This window comes from Megalops cyprinoides, chromosome 3 (genome assembly GCF_013368585.1).
Source record: "Megalops cyprinoides isolate fMegCyp1 chromosome 3, fMegCyp1.pri, whole genome shotgun sequence".
Classification (NCBI taxonomy): domain Eukaryota; kingdom Metazoa; phylum Chordata; class Actinopteri; order Elopiformes; family Megalopidae; genus Megalops; species Megalops cyprinoides.
Window position 1 is genome coordinate 12,972,013 of NC_050585.1, and position 26,048 is coordinate 12,998,060.

General features: G+C 42.7%; 2 protein-coding genes across 3 annotated transcripts; both read left to right on the plus strand.

The window, feature by feature from the left end:
• Positions 1-728: 728 nt before the first annotated feature.
• c3h11orf54 (chromosome 3 C11orf54 homolog) lies at positions 729-4,759 on the plus strand. Its single transcript, XM_036525415.1, has 8 exons — positions 729-931; positions 1,341-1,439; positions 1,558-1,631; positions 1,772-1,873; positions 2,282-2,458; positions 3,466-3,615; positions 3,783-3,899; positions 4,464-4,759. Exons 1-8 carry the CDS (start codon positions 865-867, stop codon positions 4,635-4,637), a joined length of 960 nt encoding a protein of 319 aa, XP_036381308.1. The 5' UTR covers positions 729-864; the 3' UTR covers positions 4,638-4,759.
• A 3,989-nt stretch (positions 4,760-8,748) lies between these two features.
• akap10 (A kinase (PRKA) anchor protein 10) lies at positions 8,749-25,786 on the plus strand. Of its 2 annotated transcripts, none has more exons than XM_036525582.1 (15): positions 8,749-8,956; positions 11,010-11,057; positions 12,813-12,998; positions 17,756-18,265; positions 18,669-18,767; positions 19,109-19,193; positions 19,853-19,976; positions 21,065-21,201; positions 21,741-21,885; positions 22,131-22,301; positions 22,483-22,592; positions 23,161-23,243; positions 23,892-23,944; positions 24,235-24,330; positions 24,742-25,786. In XM_036525582.1, exons 1-15 carry the CDS (start codon positions 8,935-8,937, stop codon positions 24,745-24,747), a joined length of 1,875 nt encoding a protein of 624 aa, XP_036381475.1. In that variant the 5' UTR covers positions 8,749-8,934; the 3' UTR covers positions 24,748-25,786. The 2 variants fall into 2 exon arrangements, with proteins under 2 accessions (XP_036381475.1, XP_036381476.1); XM_036525583.1 differs by having other exon boundaries at positions 23,164-23,243.
• The last annotated feature ends 262 nt before the right edge of the window (positions 25,787-26,048 follow it).

The following is a 26,048-nucleotide window of genomic DNA, read 5'->3' on the forward strand; positions in this document are numbered from 1 at the left end:
ACGAGTGGTTCATGCTTTTCGGACCGCTGTGATAATTTTGCTCTCGAACGATCAGTTGACGCTCAGCTGTTTTCAGCGCTTTTCAACACTTTTCTGAACTAGGCTAACTCTTTTTATTTTAATGGTCATGCCAATATGGCGACAGTGTTTGGTCATATATGTCGGCCATCTTAGGGGTGGCCACTGCAACAAACTCATAATGCACCTGCGTTTAAAAAAATGGGAAAAAAATCCCGATGGCATGGCAACCGCGCGTGTGTGTAATTTGTATATACAAGTAGCCTGACATACCAAATTAAATCATTTACACTCCCATTCATTATTAATGGGCAGGTAGGCTAATAATATTATAATAATAATATTAAGGCTAATATTGTACTCATCATTTGCCGTTTTTTTCATAAAAGGGAACATAACACAAGAGCACTCGCTCACACTATAAGGCTTACAGTGTGAGCCCTAAGCGGATGTCTGCAATGTTTCCGTTTTGGAAAGTTTTAGTTTTCGTCTACCGATCGCAGTCCAAAGGCACATAGTCGTGTATTAACTCTTAGTACATAGGCATCCAATTAATATATTAATTGCATGCCTATGTACATGCATCTGATTTTTAATAAGTGTGCACTCGAATTGGGGGCGGTGATACGAGAGAAAATCGGACGTAATCGCCACTCTCCGCTATTTCACGTGATATCGTCCAAGTTGTCCCTCTTGAGTCTGGAGTAGTTCCTCTTCGTAGTGCAGCTATGAATTTCCTGTGAGTTGAAACGATGTGTCGCAGGCATCTCGCGGGAGTTTGTATTTCGATTTAAGTAGACACTTCATGTGATCTTACACAGCTGAGGCACTGACAGAGAGAGAGGGATGGCATGCAGCGGCCAGACGGAGAAGTTTGAGCTACATGTTCCGAAACTGGAAGAACTATGTGAAGGTAGCCTATTGAAAATTCTGATACCATTAATTCAATCTCAGCATGCTCGACAATAATTGTAAGGATCAGTAATTGTGATTGCAGTTGTGGAAATAGTCATTATTTGGCAAGGGACAGTGCACGGTCAAAGTACAATACGGCATATTTACAAGTAGCCAGCTAAGTGTTTGTGACGCTACATAAACTGCTGTACTCATACAATGCTGTCAAAGGTAGTGCTCATCTGTAAAGTGTGATTTTTAGCGACGCCTTTAACGTGAAGTCTGCATTCTCCAAATGTACCAACATGCAACATGCAAATGTGTCTTATGTAAAGTCCCTGTAGCAGCTGGGCATTTCAGACGTGTGCGTGCTCAAGCGGAAGCTTGGTTGCCTCCCCTGTAAGGTTGTTGTACCTTTTATCTTGTAGTTTTGCATGATGGTCTGAAAACTAATTTTGCTGATGCACAAGTCAGTGTGGTGGACTGCCCAGATCTGTCCCAGCATCCGTTTGGATTTCCTGTCAAGGGTAAATTATCTCATATTTTTTGTGTTTGATCCCGTCTTAAGTGGCTAACCTACGTGCATTGGACGGTTACTATGTATATGTAAGTAGAAATTAGTCTCTGTCTCTTTTGTGCCGACAGGATTGTGCGGGAAACCTCGCATAACGGATGTCGGCGGTGTTCCCTACTTAGTTCCTCTGGTGCAGCTGGACAAGGTCAGAATTTAAAATAAGTCTGTAAAAATATTCGTTGTACCATGTAGAGGAAACAAAGAGCACAGTATATGATGTGTTTGCAAAATTGACAATGGATAGGAAGGAAATGTTATGCCATAACACTGCATTTCTTTTCAAAGGTGTATAGTATGAACACTGTCGCCAAAGAGTTAGAACTGCCGAGAGCTTTCATTCTGGGGGCAGGGGCAGTGTCCTCCAAAACTGTAGGAATGAATGCTGAGGTAAACTTTCTTTTTCACATAATAAACTTTAAATTAAATGGTGTTCCAGGCTCAGTAATACTTCAATGAGAGGGGTGCAAGCTGTCCTGGCAACATCCTAACCATACAACAGCCAGCATTATTCAGATGTTGTCAACACTGTGCACTTATGAAGGCAGGGGTGTGCTGTAATGCTAAGGGGCGAAGGTTGTTACCCAAAGCTGGTTGGCTCAATTCCCAATTGGATCACGGCTGTTGTACCCTTGGGACAGGTGCTTAAGATGAACGTTTGAACATCTCGATGTATAAACGGAGCAAGTAAAATATGGGAATGACTCTGAATTAGTGCCTCTGCTCAGCAAACTTAATGTATTGTCTGATGTTAATGGTAAGATTCGTTTTTCACAGTAACTTTCTCTGTCCCTCCAGCTCATGCCTCTAGTCCTCACTGAAGGCGAGGGACAGGCAGCGGTGAATGGAAGCTACTTTTCCTCCATTAACCCATCTGACGGGAAATGCCTGCTGGAGAAATACAGCGATAAGTTCCCTGACTGCGATTTTGGACTCTTGGCCAACCTTTATGCATGTGAAGGTAAACCTGGAAAGGTGAGAAACCTTGAGGCATCTTGGAGGAGGGAGTGTCAGCTCACTTAATTTGGCTATCAGGAATGCTGATTATAAGTAGTCATCGGGCAAACCTGGGCATGCAGCATATAAATTTGCTTTTGGGGTTTGAGGTTTGGGGTGCATCACTTTGACTGTGTTGTAAAACTGGAGTGGCGAGCCTGTTGCGTTGTAATCTTGTCAGGAACGACCGTGCTGTGGCCATGTGCTAAAGGATCACGCTGCATGTCTCTTGTCAAATTCTGCAGCAATTTCTGCATGAACTTTAAAGGAAATGGCAGGTGGATCACACAGAATACCGAACAATATGGCAGTATCACCTGAGATTCCACATTGTGCTAGAAGAGTAGTAAAAGTCTTACATCTGTCCTGGAAATGTAAATCGCATGCACGCACACACACACACAAACACACATGTATCAATGAAACACAGGAGGAGATGCATCACACAGGTAACTAATATGAAAACATGTAGAGTATTATGAGAAGATCATGTTTTGTTGCACAGAATCCAGACTAATCAAAAGCAGTAGTTAATAATTTATATTTGTGAACAATATGACTAATACAACATTGCATGTCATTGGGTCTCAAATCTATGAATAGTAAGGACATTAGCAACAACATAAGACCTACTATGAAATAGCATGCCTTTCAATTTAGCCCAGTCAGTACAGGCTTAATGCAACACATGGGCTTTTTAAAAAGATCATTAAATTTGAAATGATTTCCTCCTGCATGCTGCTGTGCAGTTCTTCACATCCTATGCAGCATGGATCCTAATGTCAGCCTGTTAAAAGTCCATTTAAGATAACTGAAGTGTGTTTTGTCCTTATTAAAATGGAAAAGTATGTATTCATGATAACATGATTGGCTACACTGGCTGCAAAGCTTAAAGCCAACAAACATTAAGTGGTGAAAGTTACTAAAGTAAAACATTCATGAGCTCTGAGAAAATGCTTAATGCCTGTGTTTTTAATATGTAACAGGTCATTGAAGTGAAGGCCAGCAGGAGAACTGGAGAGGATAGTCTGGTGTCGTGCCTGAGGAAAACCTTGGAGAAACATTACAGTGATAAAAGTCTGGCTCTTGGGGGCACTTTTGTCATTCAGAAAGGGCAAGCGAAAATTCACATCATGGTAAATAAGCAAGTGTTTAATCACTCAGAGATAAAGCACCTTTGCCTTTGGCGTGGGGTGTGTTTAATAAGCTCGTGTCTTGATTATATGGTAACGTTGCACTTGGCAGGCAGTAGCGCAACTCTGTCTCGTGTCTCACCGTTTCTCCTGGTGTCCCCCGTGTGCAGCCGAGGGAGTTCTCAGCCTGCCCTCTCAACAGCAACGATGATGTGAACAAGTGGCTGAAACACTTCACTGTGAGCGCCCCTCTGATCTGCCAATCTGTGCTGGTATCCAGGGACCCTGTGAGTATCAGCAGATCCCTCCTTCCCATTACCCCAGGTTATCCATGATACATCAGATCAACAGTCATTCTAATGTCATCACGGGACATGACATGATTCACATTGAAAGGGACCATTCTGTATGAATCATAACCATTTTCACTCAAATAAGCACAAATTTTAGATTTTTTAGATGGTGAGAGATTGTTTGGATTGGAATTTACTCATCTTGTACATCCCTCTAGACGAGCATCTGCTAAGCCAGCGTTTCCCAACCCTGCTCCTGAAGGCACACCGTCCTGCATATCTTCTATCTATCCCTGCTCTACCTACCTGACTGAACTCATCAGTGGCACTTTTGATTAGCTGAGCACACCTGATTTAATCAAGCAGGAAGGATACATAGAAGATATGCAGGACAGTGTGCCTCCAGGAGCAGGGTTGGGAAACGCGGTGCTAAGCGATAAAATTGTAAATATAAACGTGAAATGACTGACTGAAGGCATGCAAGCAAAGCTGAAATATCTGGGAGCTCAGTTGTGTAGATTTCCCCGTACGGAGTATGCTGTCCTTTGCTTTCGCCAGGGTTTGGATTTGCGTGTGGAGCACACCCACTGCTTCAGTCACCATGGTGAGGGGGGGCACTACTACATAGACACCACGCCAGACACCGTGGAATATCTGGGCTACTTCATGCCTGCAGAGTTCATCTACCGTATTGATCGTCCCCAGAACACCCACGTGATTGGACGGTACTGAAAATCAAAAGTAACAACTCTCCCACAACCAACATTGAGAATTATTTGTAGTGCAGTGTAGTGATAAAAAAACTTTCTGACCTTCAGTTCTTTCATTCATCTTGTATCATCTATGAAATATTGCAAAAAATAAAGTCTGTCAAAAAATAAAGCATTAAACCGTTTATTTTGTCCCTTTCCTTTTTAAGTATCTGTAAGATGTTTGTAGTTATGCATGTAGCCGTATGTCGGTGAGTCATAAAGGTCACTACTCAGCAAGTCAGAACAGGACCATTTTAATATAGCTGCTACAGATCAGGATTCTACATTGTATTCTGGGTTCCTCTGGAGAATTTACTCACAATATAATGTTAAAATATGCTATAACAACTAAATGCTGATTTATTTTAGAACACTCCATATTGTCTGTTTTTTAAGCACCTGTGCATTGCCCAGGACGTTTCACTTGTAACAAACACTAAGTCCAGCAATGCAGAAAACATTTTGCTGCAGGATCACAGGCGAGTTCTTGTCCTGATTATAAATCAACATCATCTTAAAAGGCGGGTGTTGGTAATGAAGAAAAATGTCAAATTATCAAATCAAATGTTTCTTCTTTTTTTTTTTAAAAAATGTTCATTTGATGTTCTGATTGTGACTCTTCACACGTTAACCTCATATTTTAACGCCTGGTGAGGCGGCAGTCTTCCCAGAAATGACAACTCCTATTCTCTGCTGATCAGCCGCTTCCACCTTTCGATTTTCTTCTGATATTCGACTCAGCGACATAACCGCTGTTGGTCATGGTAGTTCTGCAAGTACAGACCAGAACAAACCACGCAATGTCGGAGAGACTAGTGACCGGCATTTCAATTTTTTTGACTCAACTGAATAATTTCCTTAAGTTCAGTGCAACGATTCATTCACTGAATTAGTGAATCCCCCCCCCACACACACACACACACCACCCCCTGCACGTGACTAAGTGCTGTTTGAACAACACTGCTTCACTTCTCTCGGGAAGTAACTACGAGGGTCGCTAAACCGTTCATTTCGTTCAGTCCGTTCCCTTCACCGGCCATAGGGTGGCGACGTGACGATACTTTGTCGTTCCACTTAGGATACCTCGGACCTAAATGACAAATTCTGTTATTAAACCGCAGGCAGATGACATGCTTTTTAGATTCAACCAGACACGTAGACGTAAAAAAAAAATAAAAACCCCGGCTTCAGAAAGTAAAAGTCCTACCATGTATTTGTTCTAGCCATTAACTAAACAAGGTGATTTCACTAATTAGCTCCTCTACCTGGCTGAAGAGTTGTGCTAATTAAATTCAGCTGGTGTAACGCATGGGTGGAACAAATACGTGGCTGGACTTTTACTTTCTGAAGCCGGAGTTTTCCACCTCTGCGCTTAATTACCAGCTGTTTGGAGCAATTACCAGATAGATACGATGTTAGCCTATGCAAGTCCCATCTCCGCGTGTTTTGATTCACGAACTAAGCGCCGCTTGGGGCCCCCCGTGGCCACCAGAGGGCCCCCAAGAGCGCTTGACATGTTTTTTTTTTTTTTTTGGATATATTATATTATGTCAATGGCAATCATACAAAAATACAATATTACGTTAACAATAGTCAATAGTATTGGCGGCGGTGGGGGGCCCCCAAATCATAATCTTCTTGGGGCCCCATAAAGGCTTGGGCTGGCCCTGAACCTGTACTGCCATTGTTCTATTCAGCCTGAAAGCCCACTAAGGAAGTCAGAAAAGGGAGAAAAAGGCCTGCAGCACAGAATGCTCTCTAGCTAGCAGCAGACGACCTTGCAAAACTCACACACTGTCTGCGTGATAAAACAAGATAAATAGACCCAATCAAATAAATACCTTCACCATGTCAAAGTAGTGCTGTAATTTCATTTTAGGTCGTTCCCATTTGAACAGAATGATATGACCCTATGAAACGACTGCCAAACTACAGTAGGCCTATATATCCCTTAGTAACATTTCTCGATACAGTCATAACATGTATCTTAATAATTACTCTATACCACTAAAATAAAGGTGGTTATTAATTCTGTAATAACCCAAATTTGGTCAATACCTTCATTAGTAAGTAGCTGACATGACAGTGGGAGTCTTGTTTTTATTGCATGCTGCAATCTTAAGATTGATATAGTTGTCGCTCAAAGCATAGTGGGGAGGTTGCCTGACTGGTGAGCCAAATGAACAAATCTTTTAGAATAGTGAACTAGTACTTACTGTACACTTAAAAGATTTGTTCAAAAAGATTCATTCATTTGTGAAATACGAACATAAGGAGTTATGTATCCCCTATTTCAGTATGATTCATACACACAGAAAAGTTATTGTAAATTAAAGTTAGCTTTGGTTAGCTGAGGATATTGTTTAAATTTAGATATCTTGCTATCTAGTTGCTATCCAGGTAGCTTTAGTTAACAATCGTACTGTAACCTTGTCATTTACATTAATTTGGACTGTCAATTTGTTTATAGAATAATGAATGAAAGACTGCAGAAAGGACAGTCTTATGATGTGTCTGAGGAAAAGCTTGGAGAAGCACTACAGAGATAAAAGTCTGGCTTTTAGGGTAAGTACTGTCATACAAAGGGACACAATAATGGAAAGCCATAAATTCCATGATCTAAATAAGAAAATACATAACATAATCACTGAAAGTGGATGTTTGGCTTTGCCTTATTTTATACAACCTTGCTCATATTTTAAAGTTATACACAGTTGCATACAGAGTTACAGTAAGGCTTCCCTTTTCCATATAAAACACAGAATTGCTCTGAAATGACACTAGCTGATATTATCTTTTTTCAGTGGCAGCATGTTTCAAATAATTGAAACCACCACTAACATTTCCTGTTTCCTGTTTGTATCTCTTGGAGCCTAAACAATAGCCACAGGAGTTGTCTGTATGCCTGTGCAGCAGTGCTGTAACCCTTGGAACCTCCACCTTGTTCCTCGCCCACCACTCAAAAGTAGGAGACATGAGGTCTGTAACCCTGTCCCATCGGATTTTAAAGGAACTGGTGATTTGATTATGTAGGTAATGCTTATTTTCCTGTCGAGCACAATAGGAGTGGTGCACCCCCTCCATTATTTATTTTATAGACAACTAACACTGAACCTTAAGTCCAATGATCTATTTGTCCTTATTAGTGTTGCTGTAACCATAATATATATTCATAACAGTGCCTCATTCAAAACATTACCTTCCAATTTCTATGTTTATAACACTATTATTTGTTACACTTACTTTTTAACTAAAGGACCATACCGTCACATCAAATCAGCGGCTGAATCATTTTATTTGACAGTCTTTGGGAATGAGAGAGCAGCTGGATGCTGGACAAGCGCGTTGTGATAAGTTTTGATATCACAGAATGTATGGAATTTTGTAAATCAATTAAACACTCAAGAAAATGTTCTTTATTAGAGACAAACACTGTTCAGGTAATATAAGCTATTCTACTAATTTATTACGTGACGCAAAAGAAAACAATTAAAACCTCATCCGCGGAATTCGTTGTTCTGTCAGAAAGATGACATCAGTGGCCTTGGCTTTCCTTTTTTATCTGGGCCCATGTAGAGGACAGTTTGTGTTTCACACACTAGAAACAGAGATATGTGCATGATTATGAATAAGATCACTGACATTTGACTTCACTGTCACTTAAGTTTTTATTCTGGTTGGTGTGTACTTTACCTTTTTGTCGTTTTTTCGCTCCTGCGATGTCTTTTAAGTATAATGTCAAAGAGCTTGTAAGTGACTATGGGCAAGAATATCTCTCACAATGAATCGCAAAATACAGTATGTGTTCATTTACATCACACATAAAATGTGGAGACATTACGGGTCAGATGACTGGTTTGTGGGATGAAATCGCAAAATGTAGTAGTTAGCTGAACACGAAATTGAAAGGTAATGAGAAATTGTTGAATGACACAGGGTCTGATGTTGCGTTTTTAAACTGGCTTTCACATTGGGTTTCACATTGACGCAATCACAGCAGTTCGCAACATTGTGCGGATTTCCCAATCCAAGGATGCGAAAAGCAAGCGATACCCAGAATGCTGCTGCAACATTCCGGAAGTGAGCTGTGCGTGTATTGACAATATGGCTGATCGTTTTGCTGAGCGGGGAAGAAGGAAGTCTTTGCTTTGACAGTATAAGACCCTGGCATACATCTTTCACGGTTGCTGAAAAAACATATCCATGAATGAGGGGACTTGGGATTCCGCGGGATGCAGTCATTGAGCTGAGGATATATTTAGAGCGTTAGATCAGCCATGTCGTTTTTTAGGAGGAAAGGTAAGGAAGTGGGGTGTGAAAGGAGCCGGAGGGATAGCGGGAGAGATTGGAGGAAACGCAGGGTGACCGATGCGGGCTCGTTTGACAGCACGGTGTGAATTGAAGGCCTTTGAGAGTACTGGTGTGACTTCATGTTTGTATTTAATGGGTAACGAAAGAAAAAAATGAAGGGCAGGGCCCGTGTGTAATGAATGCCTCGGAGGCTTTCTATAACGTTATCCAATGGTGCAGTGACCGCTGTATCATTTGATAAAATTGGATTGGTATTGCACGTTTTGGCATATTAAATGAGCCAGATGGCTGCTTAGCTTGCTAACTAGCTAGGTCCTGTGTTCGTCCATAGATTGAAAACAAACCCTCGGTGGCAGGATGCGATTTCTCTCATGACATGAGCCAGGGTTACTAACGTTAGCTAGATTAGCTAGCTACCCAAGTTAGTAGCCAACAGGCTACATCCTAGCTAACTAATTTCTAGACGAACAAAATGTCATGACATGGCTTCCTAGCTATCCTTACCCGATGTACCTAGCAAGCTACGACATAAACACCAAAATACATTCGCAAATAGCGTTATTTTGCTAGACTAGCAGCGTATAGCCTCGGTTACCCTCGCAGCAAAGTTTTGTGGTTCGACGCATTAAAGCTAGTCTGTCCTAGTGTTTAAAATTTGAACGCAAGGCTTCATATTTCTAGCCTAGCTAGCCTGAAAATTAAATTAAGCTTGATAATTACATTCAGTGACTATTCTTAGAGAGTGCCATTCAAGAACACTTATCCAAATCCAGTAGGTGGGTGTCACTAGTTTGCCTAGCTGTCTGTCTGTTCATTTTTAGCTAGCTAGCTTGATAGCTATCACACAGCAGTTCAACAACTTGGCAGTATAGGGAGATTCGAGTTTTTTTTCCTCAGCATTATCACACTGTAACTTGTGTCCAGTGCCAGGAAGAGCTAGTGGGTTAGGTAAATGTAACAGCTCAGTGCACACTACATTTAGGAAGAAAACAAAATGTATTAGCACGATGGGCTAAGGTAGTTAGGTTGGACAAGTATAATTAAGTTTATGAATGATTCTGTAATCTATATTTCATTGCATCAGCATATGTGTCACAGATTTTAACGTGAACAAAAAGTGCTGGTGTTATTCCTGTCTTGGTCATGTCAGTACAGGCAGACCAGCGTCTAGTGTACCAACTCGGCATGACCTCGTTTATGTTATGCTCTTCGTGCGTTCGTGCATTGATCAGTGTGTAGCACAATGAGATTATATGTGTTGGTTGCTCTTGCTGCTCCTGGATGTAATTTTTGGTGGTTGTCTTAAGTGCGATTTGGCATGACATGCAGGCTAGAAGAAAAATGTTTTGGCCTAGTCTTTCGGGCAGCATCATCAGGCATGGTGTCAATGCCAGTTTGAGTAACCTGATGAACAAGCAGCAGTCCCAGGGGTCTGCTTGTGTTTCCTCTGTCCCTGGCCCTCCTTCGACATTTGAGTGTCACTCCCAGAACCTTCCTTTGTTAAGGGATCTGCGATACTGTTTCGCCCATCATAACGGTGTCTGGTCTTTTATTACATTATGTAATGAGGTGTCTCTTCTCATTAAAATATGTAGGGTAGGTAATGATCTTATCAGCCAAGTTTTGTGGAGACTGCTTTTGTTCATTACAGGTTTATATTACAGGTTCATTACAGGTTGCATGTCCATGTTTTTTTTTTTTTATGATGATGATTTCACATTATTTCACATTATTTTTCACAATAGCTTTTTTGAAGGTTTTTAGTAAAAATGCCAACTCTTAGTGTCATTCAGTCCACGCCCGTCAGACCTAAGTCTGAGCACCTCAACGAATACCAGTTTTGTGTGCAAGTTATTTTGACATGTCAGCTTGTAAAAGCTTGTGAGTTGTAATTTTCTGATCATACCTTTCCCTGGCATTGCAAAATAAGCCCATGTTCTGCACACAATCAGTGCAGCCTGTTGGGATAGATTCTAGACCAAAAGGCCATGTTTTCAGCTCTTATGTATTGTACAGCAATATATTTCTCTTTCTCCTGCAGCAAAAGGCAAGGAACTCGAGAGACCAGTGGATGCAAAAGGGGCCAGGGGTAAGAAATTCATTATGTTGATTTCATCACTGCAGGTAGACACAGGAATCGCTTTTTGGAGGCAGAGTGTAGCATAGTGGTTAAGGAGCAGGACTCTTAACCAAAAGGTTGCTGTTTCTATTCCCCACTGGGCCACTGTTGCTTTACCCTTGGGCAAGGTACTTAACCCACAGTTACCTCAGTAAATATCCAGCTGTATAAATGGATAACGTAATTGATGTAAGTTGCTCTGGATAAGATTGTCTGCTAAATGACAATAATGTAATGTAATCATTGACTTTAACAAATGGTCCTGTATAACACTAGCATTCACAGATGTCATCTCAGTAAACTACGAGAAGGCTGACGTCAAAGGAGAATCCCATAGCAGAAAGCACCAACATGGTTTTTCATTGCCTCCTATACAGTGCTTTGTGGTTTCACATTATTTTGCTGACATTTTTCAGCTTGGAGGCGGTGAGCAACTGTTACAGTAGTAGTTCAGAGGAAAAAGTAAAGCCATGTTTGTGAGTCAGCTGTGTTGCAGCTGCTTCGTTGCAGTAACAGGAAAGTCAGTGTAACTGTAATGGAGTTTCATGGATGTGGTGTGTACATGTTTTAAGGAACTGTAGAGATGTGCTTCATATTAATGATTCCTAAATATTATTTTCATATTTGGACATGCACGTGTATAGTATTGGAGAAGACACCAGTTTCTACACAAGTAGAATTTTCAGAAAAAAATCTTTCAGAGTCTGTGTCTTTGTGTTCTTTCGTTGTGGACACTACAAAACATCCAAAAGCCTCAGGAACAAGAGTGTGGTGTAGGCCTAAATGTGGGGAAAAATGTCAAGAGCACTGCTTTCACAACTTAATTATATTTCCATTAAGTGTTTCAGTATTTATTGAGTAGTGAGAGAGGTATATGATTTATAATGGAGTCGAGTGCAAGGTGCAAGGTCTTCTTTGTGGAGTTTATTGGTGAATGAACGCTTGCTGAATGTCTCCTCCCACAGCTTCATGGCCCAGCGAAGGTGCAGAGTAGAGCCAGGAAATGCGTCCACCGGCAGCTGAAACAGATTCGTTTTAAGATAAAGTTGTGGCCATATATGTCTGCTACTGCATGGTGTCAGACATGAATACATGAAGAAATTTTAAGAAATAATACAGAAAAAGTAAAAGGAAAAAAGCAACAGGCCTGCCCCAGAGGAAGCTGTATCTGGTCTATGTTGTCAAGTATTGGTATACTGTATGTCCTTGAAAGCACAGCTGATTCTTTGAATTGAGTGGATGTATCCAGTCTCCAGACATACACCCAGATCATTTAAAAGGTGTGATTAGCCTGATTTTTTTTTTTGTTCACGCATTTCTTACTTGCATGTTTGTGTTTGCTCTCTCTTGTAATGTTTTAAATTGTCCAATGACCTTCTGTTTCTTTCTCTGTAGACTTTTTGATGTAGGCCAAAATTTAATGTAATTTTCTTCTTTACTGAGCTGATTCTTAAAACCCTGAAGGCCTCAGACTAATTCTGTTCATGACTGGACGGCGGGTGTCCTGCATTTACCTGGTTTTGCATAGAGCTTGTGTGAGATGTAAGCTGTTACATTGTTGGAATGCTTGACTGTATGTTTATCAGGCAGCTTCACAGCTTAGTCCTCAAATGGTCTGGTCATGTGGCGCTGTGGGCTTCATCAGATGGTTCTTTGTCTGATTCAGAATGTAGAAGAGTTTTTGTTGTTGAAGTGATTCCCCCCCCGCCCTGTCGCCCTGCCCAGCTCCAGCGACGTCGCACTCCCCCTCTCTGGCTCCCCGTAACCACCATGCCATCCTGGAAGCAGCGGGGCCCAGCCACGTGGCCATCAACGCCATCTCGGCGAACATGGACTCATTCGCCCGAGGACGCACTGCCATCCTCAAGAAGCAGCCCAGTCACATGGAGGCTGCACACTTTGGGGACTTAGGTATGGGCCTCAACTGACTGTCCTTCACTGTGTCCTGCACTGTGTCCTGCTTACATCGCATGTAGTGTTGCTCTCTGGAAAAACCTTAAGGTCCGTAATTTTATTATGCAAGGCATAATAATGTTATTGGCAAGACAAATGTCAGTATCAACACTCAGACTTGTGATCATTAGTTAAGTTGTATATCTTTAAGCACAGTTTATACACCATCATTTGCAACTACTATGGTGCTGGACTGAAATTGCAGTGACAAGGGCAATGTTTGATAGTCGCCCAGTTTAAAAAGCAGTGATATTCATTCGCAAAAACTATAAATACCCAGAAGTGACATTGAAGTGGCTTACACATCGGCCTGAATGAAGATGGAAAATTAAAAATACCTTTTGTCCATAATTAATTTACCTTGCCATCATCCCAGAAGAGGCCGACAGCTAATAAAATTATAAACTGTGTCGATGTGACGTTGACGTTTCACATCAATGGCCCCAATGACATTCAGGGGACAGAGTGTAATCTGCAATTTTAGATAAATGTGAAAGCCAAGAAGCATATGAAATTTAACACCATGGAAACCATTTGCTTTAAAGCATGCTCAAAGTAGATAGTCCTTATGAAGGTGTTTGATAAAGTTTTGTCCAACCAAATTCTATCCCTGGGTTTGTTTCTTTGAGATCTGTTCTAGGTGCGCATTATGTGAATCTGTGCTCTACAGGGTTGCAGTGATTCTCTGTACAAGGAGACAGTCCTGTGCTTCGTGTTCCAACATGGAGGTTCTCAGAGTTACAGAATTTACTAGTACACAATAGTCCCTAAATTCCATTTGGTACCGATTAAATAAGATCAAGTCTGTCCTTTTGTGCCCCAGACTGACTGATGTGTGTTGCGATGCTTATGAAATTTAAACCGACTGTCACTGAGGTCTGCTCAGGCATCAGAACTGAAATGGGGAAAACGAGAACACAGAGAGGCCTGCACATGGGAGGTGGTGTGGAAATAGGTTTAACTTCTCCCAAAGCCTCCAGAATCTGTGCTAATCCTGTAACACACAGACACATTGTTACTCGCCACTGAGACGACAGTTTTTGCCATGTGTTACCCACTGGCACATCCTGTAGAGTAATCGCTGGCTAACACCATCACCTGTGGGGAAATGTGCCATAAATCTCAGCTTACCATTGATTCCTGTCTCTTTCTGCTTGTATAAGACCTGCACAGTTTAGTTATATGTTTCATATATGTGTCAGGGTGTTGTCTTTTCCCAGGAGCCACTGTAATTCAAACATATATGTGCATATAATATATTTTTATGTGTACTTGTCTGTATTGTCTCAATTTGTATTATCTGTGTGTGTGTGTGTGTGTGTCTATATAGTGTGTTTGTTATAAAACAGGGTGTAGGCAGCCAAAGTGTAAAAATAGATGAAAAAAAATCACACCTAGCTACTGTCTCTTAGTATGTGTGTGAGAATGAACTCTGGTGGAGGTGTTGGCGGTACCCGTAGAGGCAGGAGGCCCTCTGGTGAGTCAGCCGTGCGGTGGAACCTGTGTTACAGCATTGATGCCGGGGAATGCGGCAGAGTCACTCCAGCGCAGACAGACGGAGAGGCAACATCCGCAGCCCGACCGCCCGCTAAGCGAGTACCAGTAGCAGCCTGCCCGCACATGTTCCCGGTGATGGAACGCGTAGGACAAGTAGTCTCTGTTATCGTCTCGCGGTCGTGGCCCAGTACCGGAGCCGTTGGATTGCACTCGACTGCCCACGTGATAACACCACCGTGACTGGGCTGGGTTGTTTTTTGGTCTGGGTAGGATTGGCTAAGACAGTGCGTCTGATGCTCTGCCCTGTTGTGTTTGGTACTAGGCAGTGGCTGCTCTTGTGGCGATGTGATTGTCGGAGTTCAGTTTGGAGTTGTGGGCTCTCCAGTCTGGAAGTATGTCCTCGGGTGAACTTGCAGTGTGTATCAGACACTCTTCTGTCTTGTGACAATTATATTTTATTGTGCTAATTTTGTGCTTTTTTCTATCCACATACATTTGTTGACATTCCAGTTTATTGTCTGACCTGACGGTTGTGAACATTGAGGAATGCAGAGCGTGGGTGTGTGTAAAGGGATGAAACGCAGACGATCAGGGCGGTTTGAATTTTGAATGGAAGTGGGCTGAACGTTTGACATGTGGGTGTGTTGTGGATATTTGCAGAAACCTCTACACCCTGAGCAGGAAATGTTCACTCTCATGGTTACATGGGACAGACTAAAGGGGCAGCTGGGGCAATATAAGAAGTAAAGAAACAGTAGTGGGGGAGGGTATATTGAATTACACACAAAGCCAAACCAGACCTATGAACTGAGTTTAAGGGATCATAGATAATTTGCCTCTGAAAATCTGCATATAAAAAGTAATAGCAACATATAAACTAAGGCTGTGAATGACATTGCATTTTAATGCCATATTTTGAATTTAAGAGATTGTGCCTGGCATGAGAATTGAGATGTATTTACATATTAATTGGTGGTAAAGACTACCAGAGAAATCAATGCCTATGAATTCATACATAAATTACAACAATGCATTTATAGGTCCTTGAGTAGGTTTCTTTTGGCATCTTTGTATTAATTAATTAATTAATTGATTAATTAAATTCTCCATTTACTTCTATAATGATAGTAAGTGCTCCTGTTATTTGGCAGAGAGGAATGTGCCCTCTTCTAATTTATCAGATGGATTTGGCTGTGTCTGCTAGCTCATGTGAGGCTGTGTCGGTTACCTCCTCCACACACTTTAACATTTGGCATTCGTTTGCTCGTCTTTCACTCTCTGATGCATTGTCTTGGTGTGAAATGAGGTGTGAGAAATTTGTTTTGTTTTAGCATTGGTACTTTGGGTGAAAGCAGTGTGTTAGCTATCAGATCAAAGCACGCACCTTTGCCCTTTTTGTACGTCATCGGAGCTGGCAGATGTACGCAGTCATCCTACATTGGTATGAACGTCTGGCCGAACCCTGTGGCAGAAGCAGTTGTCGTGAAAATGCCTGCATTTTTCCGGATTGTCCTTAATTGTGTCCTGCTTTCCTAGTGCCTAGAGTTCGCTAAGGTTTCACATTATCCCTAGTAATTGAGTTCCATTGGATGCACAATTAAATACTGTGATTATATGGGAAAGCTCTTGAAGAGGACTGTCACATTTGCCCACAGCGTTCCAAAATAATATCCAAAGCAAACTAATTCCTCACACCTTGTTTTGTGCAAGGTGACACCTCAAAAGGTGCTAGAAACTAGGTGAGAAATTAAATTCCGAATGTGAACAAGCTCATAATTTCTCCCACGTGTACACCCACAGGACCTGAAGTGAGGACACTGAACACACCTTTTTAACTTTGTGTAAGATAGAGGGGTATTTGACAGCATCGTCTTTCAAACCTGTAAAGAGAGCTAAATGGTCTTTTATTTAGCATTGTTATTGAAGTGAAAGAAAAACCTTTTTTTAATTTACATATCATGTATGACATTTCTGTAATTAGAAATAGCTCCTTTTATATATACGTGAATTTATACAATTAGGTGTCACATTTCTCTGCTCTTGTTGGTGCAACCTGCAATGCAACAAATACTCACCATGGTTTAAAAAGACAAGCGTGGATGAAAATAGTTTTCTAAATGCCTTGAGTAACACGCTCAGTGTTACCACAATGAGCTGTTAAACACTTCTTTGAAAGTTGTGAACAGTGATGTGAGTGGGGAAACCTCCTGCAGCAGGTTTCTAAAGTAACTATTCAGACCAAAGTGAGTTGTGCATGCTAAGGTACTTTGAGCTGTCCATTTTACCTAATAGGAGCTATAACTGGGGCTATAACGTAATTTAGGACACACATTGAGGAATTTACTTGATCAAATAACTTAATGTGTCTGCTCAAAATTCCTTTTACAATGCAGTCCTACACTTAATGACAGGGTGATGCTTGAAGCATCTTGATTTCATAAACTGCAGTGAAATGGTTACTTTGGATTTAGTGCTTATTCGGAAACATTGAGAAATGATTGTTCACTATGCTAAGTCAATTCATGGGTTTCATCAGATAGTGTGTGGGATCTGCATATGGGTAGGGTCAGAGCAGTGTCCCTGGCTATTAGTCACTCCTTACTATTAAACACACTGCCCATACTAGTGAATTCTCTTTGCTCTGTTACTTTTTTCATAGTTTTGTATTGTTCCATATTGATTCTACTGCAATATATAACACTATATATTGTATAGTATTATGCTCTGTATTGTATATACATATTCTATATCATACATAATTCCATAAAACAGTGTCAGAGGTTTTCAACTGACTGCGGGGTCAGACTGACAGTCAGTCAGTCATGTGACATGAAAACCGATCTTAAACACTATGCATTATAAAGTGTGGTGTCAGTCAGATTCATAATCATTTTGAAGTAGTTGGGATGTTTTTGCAGTGTGGCAGCAGTGGTAAGGAGCAGGGCTCGTAACCGAAAGGTTGGTGGTTCAATTCCCTGCTGAGGAAGTGCCAATGTATCCTTGGGCAAGGTACTGAACCCACAGCTGCCTCAGTCCAGCTGTAGAAATGGATAAAATTGTGACCTATGTAAGTCGCTGTGGGTAAGAGCGACTGCTAAGTGGCAGTAATGTAATGTAAATTTTTGTTTTTCATATAAGTACAAATGGAACGTTTGTCATCGTAAGCGTATGAGCAGGTTATTTCTGACTGTATGGTAATGTCTGTACGCATATTGCAGGTCGCTCCAGTGTTAACTACCAGGCTCAGGAGACGCGGTCACGGCTGTCCAAGACGGTGGAGCAGATCCTGAGGGACAACGTGGCCATGCCCTACTACATCCAGTTCATGGAGACGCAGGGGGCCGACCACCTTGTCAAGTTCTGGCTGGAGGCCGAGAGCTTCCGGGCCACTAGCTGGTCCCGCGTCCGGGCGCACAGCCTCAACTCCGTCAAGCACAGCTCGCTCGCCGAGCCGGCCTCGCCCGCCGCCAGGAGGCCGGACAGCGAGGACTCCTCGGAGTCTCCTCCGCACGCGCACACCCCCAGCCCCCCCGACACAAACTCTCACAGCCCGGGGCCGGCAGCCCACGCCAACTCCCTGAACTCGGATGGCCGCAGGGAGCCCGGCGGGCCTCAGCTGTCCCCCAGAGCCGAGACTCCAACCAGGCAACCCTCCTCCAAGACGGGCACGCCGTTCAAACTCCAGCCCACCAACGCACTCAAACAGCTGTCTGACAAGCTCATGAAGAGTGAGTGCCAGGCTTTGCTCAGAGACACACTTCACACAGAGGACTAGATTAGTAGGCAAGCTGGAGAGGGTGGTCATGATAGCGGTAGTCTTGATTTTTAACAACAGATTTCCTCTGTGTCAGGTGACTGTGATGGTCATAAACCCCATTTCCTCTTTAAATCACCCCTTCATAGTACTGGGATGTTGAGAAGTGGTGTTTTCCTGTTTGCTATATTAATCCTTTAAAGCCTGAGGGCTTCCTTGAACCTAAGAGTATGTGAAAGCATATTCTTATCGGTGGAGTTAATAAAGAAATTCATTTCTCAGTGGCTTTTATGCCTTTGCATGCTTTTTTGCAGACGATTCTGAGGAGCGAGAACCAAAGTATGTATATAATGTAAGTTTTTCTTCTACTGTCTTAGGTATAGAGAGAGATGCGGTGAATATTTTCACCAAGTACATCTCACCGGACGCTGCTAGATCCATCCCCATCACAGAGTCTATGAGAAACGACATAGTGGGTAAGGAGCCCAGTGCTGATCCCATACGGATATGCAATATAGTGAGAAATATGATGTTCAGCCCAAGAATATATTGGAAACATACTTTAATTATGTTAATACAAATCAGAAATATATCCCAGTATACCAAAATGACAATAAATATTATAAATATATTTATTGAGCTAAAAATAAATTTTGTACACTCTTTGTACAATAATACACTCTCAATATATAAATTTTTTGTAGGGAATACATGTGTTGTTCCTCTTTAATCCAAACCAATGACTGTGACCAGTTCCAGTTTTTGGCAGATGAGCCTCGGTTATGTAGTAAAGCTAAATGTGTGCTTGTCTTGACAGCTAAAATCTGTGGGGAAGATGGACAGGTGGACCCGAACTGCTTCGTCACAGCACAGATGGTAGTCTTCGGTATCATGGAACAACAGTGAGTTTTTCCTCTCAGAGTCCCGTTTATTTCAGAGTTTAGCTTACAGTTTTCAGAGTGTTTGCCTTACCTTGTCTGTAGTTGTACTTTGTGTGTATCACATTCTGTACGTGTGCACAAATACGTAATTGGAGCTTGAAATCGATCTTCAGTTCTCTGGAAACGGTGAATAGGTGTTTGAAAAGGAGCCCCCCTGGGGAAAGTGACTGGTTGGATATAACTAGCACACATCCAGACGGTGACCCTTAAAAAGGTTTATTTAAAAATGATCGGCACGGCATGTCCAGCTCTGCACCAACGGAGGATTTCAGCTCCTTGTAGAGGGATCCCAGGTGCCTTTCCTCTCTGACATCCCAGGCTAAACTGGGACACCCAAGTCCCCCATCATCTGCTAGCATCAGTGCAGTCAGGGCTGGTTTCCGTCACGTGGGACCCAGCGGCCGTTTATCTTGTCTCAATGCTTTGTCACGGCGAGTTCCCGCGCGGGTTTCACGAGATCCCCCGCTGTCCGATGCTCAGCTGCTGGGGACGCCCGATTGATGGAGGAGCTGGAAGGAGCTAATGACTCGTGCGGAGGGCCTTGGCCCGAGGGGGCTGTGTTTTAAAGAAAGGCCTGACCCTCTTTTTCACTCCATAAACCTCTTGTTCTCCTCTCGCAGGCACTTTAGTGAATTTTTACGGAGCCATCATTTCTGTAAGTACCAGATCGAAGTGTTGACCAGCGGTACTGTTTTCCTGGCCGACATCCTCTTCTGCGAGTCAGCACTCTTCTACTTCTCAGAGGTGAGGGCGCCGTTTACACGCGCATTGGCTTGCAGCTCCTGCTGTTCGGCCTCTATCACGGTGTTTCACAGAGCCCGTCTTTGTGTCATAACCTGGGCCCAAACCATATCACATCAAATTTATCAAAGGAAAAAGACTTCACGCCTGGCGCTGAGTACAGAATTGGCGCATAAACCGCGGTTTTGGAATCGTTTTGAATGTCAACAAGTTACGCTAGCTCTGTCACTACAGCCACATGCAGCTTGTGCAGCGATATAACACCAGACCTGCCAAGCCTGTCAATTATTTGGCATTCACTTTGAAAATTTTAACAACCCTTCTGCTATGAAGGGTGTCTGTATGCCTGCTCATGACTTTTTCCATGTAATGGGTACTAGCATCCTAGTACCCTGTAGAAACGCAGAAGTGAAAATAGACAAAAATCGTGAGGTCTTCCGGCAAAAGTGCAGTTAAAATGGAAGCTCAGCAATTCAGCGGATTTCATGTCTCACCAACTGTATTCTGTTTTGTGAAATAACATCCTACAGTTTTGGTCAAGTGTACATTTTGATAGGGCTCCTCGCCTGGCATTCATCATTTACTATTGCTGAAGACTGAAAAGAGCTGATATTACTAGCTGTTGAGGCCCATTCACTGTAGTGGTGCTTTCTGGTCCTTACTAGGAACAATTACTGTGTTTGGAGATTCACAAGGCGGGGTGCCTTTCAAGGGAATTTTGTTCTTTAATAATCAGTTGCAATCGCTAACATTTCACCACATTGTTCACATTGATCTGTGATTTTCTCCTAAAATTGTAAAACTAACTTCTAAACTCTAAAACATACTTATAAACTGCCGACAGACTTGTAAATGCTTCTAAGATCTAGGCCATGAAATCCGTGCTTCGTGAGTTATAGCAGTGTGTCAGACAAAAGGACATGATGCATTATATCTTAAATTGTCCTTAAAATCAATAATTACGCAGTAAAACCACTTCTTTAATGGTCTCCTGCTTTTAAAGGTATGCATAGAGCTTCGGCAGTTCTTGCTCTAGCAGCATGTCTGATTGGAACATTGTGGCACGTGAGACGTAATGTGTGTATCCGCAGTACATGGAGAAAGAGGAAGCTGTGAACATTCTACAGTTCTGGCTGGCTGCAGACAACTTTCAGGATCAGCTCGCTGCTAAGAAGGGCCAGTACGACGGGCAGGAGGCCCAGAACGACGCCATGATCCTGTATGACAAGTAAGCCATCTGTCTGCCGTCAGCTGGCCCGTGCTGCGCTCTCTCCTTACAGTGCCTTCGCAGGCTGTGGTAAACTGACACACGTGCATGTAATGGATTACTCAGTGCGCTACTCCAGAGGGTGTGGGGTTTCCCTTGGCATCGATTGTTACCTATGCCACTGTTTACATTTATTCATTTGGCAGACGCTTTTATCCAAAGCGACTTACATAGGTTACAGTTCTTTACAATGTTATCCGTTTATACAGCTGGATATTTACTGAGGCAATTGTTGGTGAAGTACCTTGTACCCAAGGGTACAGCAGCAGTGTCCCAGCGAACCGGCAACCTTTCGGTTACGAGTCCTTCTCCTTAACCACTATGCTACACTGCCGCCCGTTCACCAGTGCGCTGGAAAAAATGCTTTATCTGTGTGCCATCTTTCTCCTGCAGTGGTAGAAGGGGGAGTGACAGCAGGGTGTGTGTATCCTTAGGGCTCATACATGTGACGTTGCCGCCACGGCTCATTCAGCTCCTGACCCCATCGTGTTTCCCTGCAGGTATTTCTCTCTCCAAGCCACAAACCCACTGGGTTTTGATGACTCCGTGCGGTTAGAGATAGAGTCCAATATCTGCCGGGAGGGCGGCCCTCTCCCGGACTGTTTCACCACTCCACTGAGGCAGGCGTGGACCACCATGGAGAAGGTACGCAGCCACAGTGGGCGTGTGCCAGAGTAAACCCTCCCACCCCCCCCAGAATCCTGCATTCCACAGAACACTTCTGCATGTCATTTTACAGCACATTACAACTGACATCACTCTTGTCTGGAACTGAATAATTAAACTGGAATTAAATGGTGCGACACGATTATGTAGTAAAATACGTTACTTTACGAGTCGGCTGCTCTCTATGCTGGTATTAATCTATTCACCATCCCATGCCTGCGCAGGTTTACATGCCGGGCTTCCTCTCCAGTAACCTTTACTACAAGTATCTGAACGACTTGATCAATTCTGTTCGGGCGGATGAGTTTTGCGGCGGGAACACGATCGGCCCAGGACAAGGTCTGTCTCAGGACGGCGACCGCGGCGCTAACACCTCTGAAGAGACGCAAGCCCAGGTAACCCACCCGGACCCTCACCTCTTTAATGCCATTGTGTTACCCTGCGGACACTGTGTGTTTCTGAGGCCCTGTGTCGTTCAGCCTCGTGTGTCTGAGCAGCTCCTCCTCTCCGGCCGGGTGGTGCCATTACGGCTTGGAGGTGGCTTAGCGTGTGCAAATTGTTCTTTTCATTTTGCAGCAGGGCACCAAAAAAGCAGCAGTCAAAATCCTGAAAAACTTTGACGAGGCGATAACAGTGGACATTGCCAGCTTGGACCCGGAGTCGCTCTACCAGCGCCCGTATGCTGGGTGAGTCCTCTTTTTACATGACTTCTGCTTTCACTTACCATGTTAATGCTTCTCAGATCTCACTCAATTTTGGGGAGCATATTCTGGGAACTGTTCCAGCTCAGCGTGTGTGTATGTATGTATGTATGTGTGAGCCTGTGAAATTATGTATGTTTCTTGGGTTTCCTTTGTAAAATCCTACCAGTGTTTAATGATTTCTGAGGTCGGTTTGGTGCATTTCAGCTGCTCCCTGTTCTACTGTAATAGGACGTGTTGGCTCTGTGTCACGTGTCTCATGAATGGCCTCAAGGGCAGTCCAGTAGCTATTCCTGTTTCAGCTAACCACCCAACCCCCCCGTCCCCCCCGTCCCATGTGCATTTGCTTTTGATATCTACACAAACTCTAACGGTCAATGTGTGCCATGTGACCTGTTAAAGTGAAAGACCCTTTTCTAGACCGCTATCAGACCAGTGGCGTGATTTCCAACTGCAGACAATTGGGCTCCTTCTCCAACGGTCAAGTACAAAAGGGGTTGAGTGTTTGTGTTCAGCCATTAGCCAACAGCTAACATGTTTCCCTTTGGTTCAGAAGAATGACATTTGGGAAAGTCAACGAGCTCGGACAGTTTATCAGGGAGGCTGAACCGGAACCTGATGTGAAGAAATCCAAAGGTAACACACAATAGTTAATGTTCCCTGTGTCTCACTCACATTTGCTTTAATTTAGTAATAGAGAATTCATGAGCCCAGCGCATCAGTATTGCACAAAATATTACAGTTAATATTGGGGTGTACATACACTGCTTTTCCTCTGTCCTCTGTGCTTCTGTGTCTGTAAGACTTCGGTTGGTAAGAGGGGGCTGCTGTCTGTGCCAGGGTGCTAGCTATGAACTGTGACTTCTCACACTTCTCACTGGGATAGCCCACTGGGATAGCCCAAAAGCTTGTAGCTTCAGCAGGTGGGAGTGATAGAATTTTGTGTCTTGAACAGAAAGAGGAATGTCTTCTCATTAAATATAATGTCTGTGGTATAATAGGACTCGTGATTTTTTTCCTCAAAGTATATGTAATGGAAATGTGTGTCTTCAGACTCAGGATATGAGGGTTGTTCCTTTGGTGAGGAGCCATTTTGTATTTTCAGCTGTTGGTCTCAAGGAGAAAGAGAAGAAAGGTGTCTCCTTGAGACGCAGTGAGAAAGTAGCACAGCAGTGATAATTGGGAGGAAGCTGTTAATGTTGACTCTGTGTGCGGGGCCAGCAGAGGGCTCGGACATGATTAGGTAATTCTCACCCCGCGTGTGTCTTCTTCCATCTCTCGCAGGTTCCATGTTTTCACAAGCAATGAAGAAATGGGTGCAAGGAAATTCAGATGAGGTATGTTAAGACCTTACATGATCTTACTCTGTTCAGTATTTTAATCTATAACGCTGTTTTCCTTTCATCTTTCAGAATTATTTATAATTTGCTCAGTTGTTGGAGCAAGTCACGTTCATTCATGCCTTTTAACTTTATTTTTAACATTAGATCACGTTACTGTAATATGTGTATACGTTTAACACGTTTATGTATATTGCTTCAGTTCTACATTCAGTTGTGTTCATTTGGTTATTACAGTATCTCTCTCTCTCTCTCTCTCTCTCTCTCTCTCTCTCTGTGCTATGCAGGCCCAAGAAGAAATGGCCTGGAAGATTGCCAAGATGATTGTGAATGACGTCATGCATCAGGCACACTACGAGAACCCTGGTGACAAGGCGACTAAGGTATTGCATTTCTACAAATGTCAGTGCGATTTGGAGCTAGTGCTGACAGTGTCCCGCTGCCTCAGGCCAAGAGATGTGTGATCTCTCAGTGTGCTCAGCTTTAGTTAAAAAAAAAAAAAAAAAGATTCAAAATTTCACAGTTGGCCAGTCACAAAAACGTGAATATGTCATCGTTGTTTAATCTTAAAATTTAGTCTTAGCTTGGGGCTGTAATTGGGTCAAGAGGTACGTTAAACCTGTGCAAGATGAGATGGAGACTTATTTGTTGTGTGTGCTTTTCTTTATTTTACACAGCTGTCCAAACATGCCACCCAGAAATAGGAAATGAACAATTTCCTTTTAGTTATTGTGGATGTGTAGTTGTTGCTGTGTTTGTGCATGAGTATCTGAAGGCTTCTCTCTTGTCTCCAGCTATGACCTTCATGAAGAACCAAAGGATGCTCCTTGCTGAAGTGCTGTGTCCCATGGAATCATGGGCCAGAGGAGTCAGAGAGGATCTGCACACTGCATTAATCCTGTGTCCAATCTGTGTGAATGAAGATAGAACAGACATTCCTTGACTTCCTGCATCACACTCCGAGCGTGCGTGAGTGTGTGTGTGTGGTGCGCAAATGCGTGCGCGCGTGCGTGTGAGCGGAGTGTGGCATCACTCCCATTATCTAACACTATGAAGGCTTTTAAACGTATGAAGTGGAAAAACAAACAAGACACTTGAGCAACTGGACCTGATGCGAACAAATTACCTGTGACAAAGACACAGATTACTGGTGCGAGAAGAAGTGCTGAAATCCAGTGCATTAAAGTGTCTGCACTGGTACCCCGTAGCCTGTCCCCTGTACCCCATACCTTTCTGCCGCCGATTCTGAGAAGAAGCCCAGGACCTGAAAGAGACTTTGCAAAGTTGTGACAATGAAGACCACATTCTGTTTTTCCCTCCCATTCCTGTTTGTTTTAAAGAAGAATTGCTTCTAAAAGGTCACATTCATTTTAACTGAAGAGGCCATCTTTGATGAGATGCACACATTACTGAATGGCTGTGTACAGTTTTAATTACAAATGCATTTCTCCCTGGCCTCCTGTGTATTTTGTGAAACAGTCTTGACAGTGAAAGTAAGTTGTCCTCTTCCTGTGTCCAGTAGACCAGATGGGAATGTGATAAAACTGGAAATTCCACCAATCACTGCTCCAGAATGGACCTGCCCATCATCTGTAGCAAGGCCTGGCACTCTGTCCATGTCGTTACTGTATACGATTGCAAGTTGTCCTTCAACAGTTAATGGAAACCTCCCTTGGATTGAAGTGCAAGAGCTGCAAGTAATACTCCAGGCTCCATGTTATATGGTCGTAGTTTTCTGGTTTATCCCATATATTAATGTTATTTCCACTGTTTAATGATTATTTTTTGTATAATATGTCAAAGCAACGTCAATACAAATCTCAGTGAGGACTTTTTCATGGCAACGTGTACTCAGTGAATGTCATTATTTTGAAACACATTGAGATGTGGATAAGAACCAGAAAGAAAAGACTTTTGGTACTATGTACCTCTACTATGTTTTCTGATGGATATGTGTACTTAATCTATAATATATTTAAATTGTGTTTGATTTAAAAATACATATATTATTGAAATGTTTGTCATCTGTCTTGTGTCATTTGTTTTTTTAAAGAACTTAAAAGTACTCAGATATAATTCTTCCGCAGATGCAGAAAGTACT

Bases quoted from the DNA above. Each gene is read 5' to 3' on its own strand.
- c3h11orf54 (XM_036525415.1), top strand. From the start codon at position 865: ATGGCATGCAGCGGCCAGACGGAGAAGTTTGAGCTACATGTTCCGAAA. The intron at 932-1,340 runs GTAGCCTATTGA...TTTATCTTGTAG, and splicing joins ACTGGAAGAACTATGTGAAG to TTTTGCATGATGGTCTGAAA. The intron at 2,459-3,465 runs GTGAGAAACCTT...AATATGTAACAG, and splicing joins GTGAAGGTAAACCTGGAAAG to GTCATTGAAGTGAAGGCCAG.
- akap10 (XM_036525582.1), top strand. From the start codon at position 8,935: ATGTCGTTTTTTAGGAGGAAAG. The intron at 18,768-19,108 runs GTAAGGAGCCCA...TTGTCTTGACAG, and splicing joins TATGAGAAACGACATAGTGG to CTAAAATCTGTGGGGAAGAT. The intron at 23,244-23,891 runs GTAACACACAAT...CATCTCTCGCAG, and splicing joins TGATGTGAAGAAATCCAAAG to GTTCCATGTTTTCACAAGCA.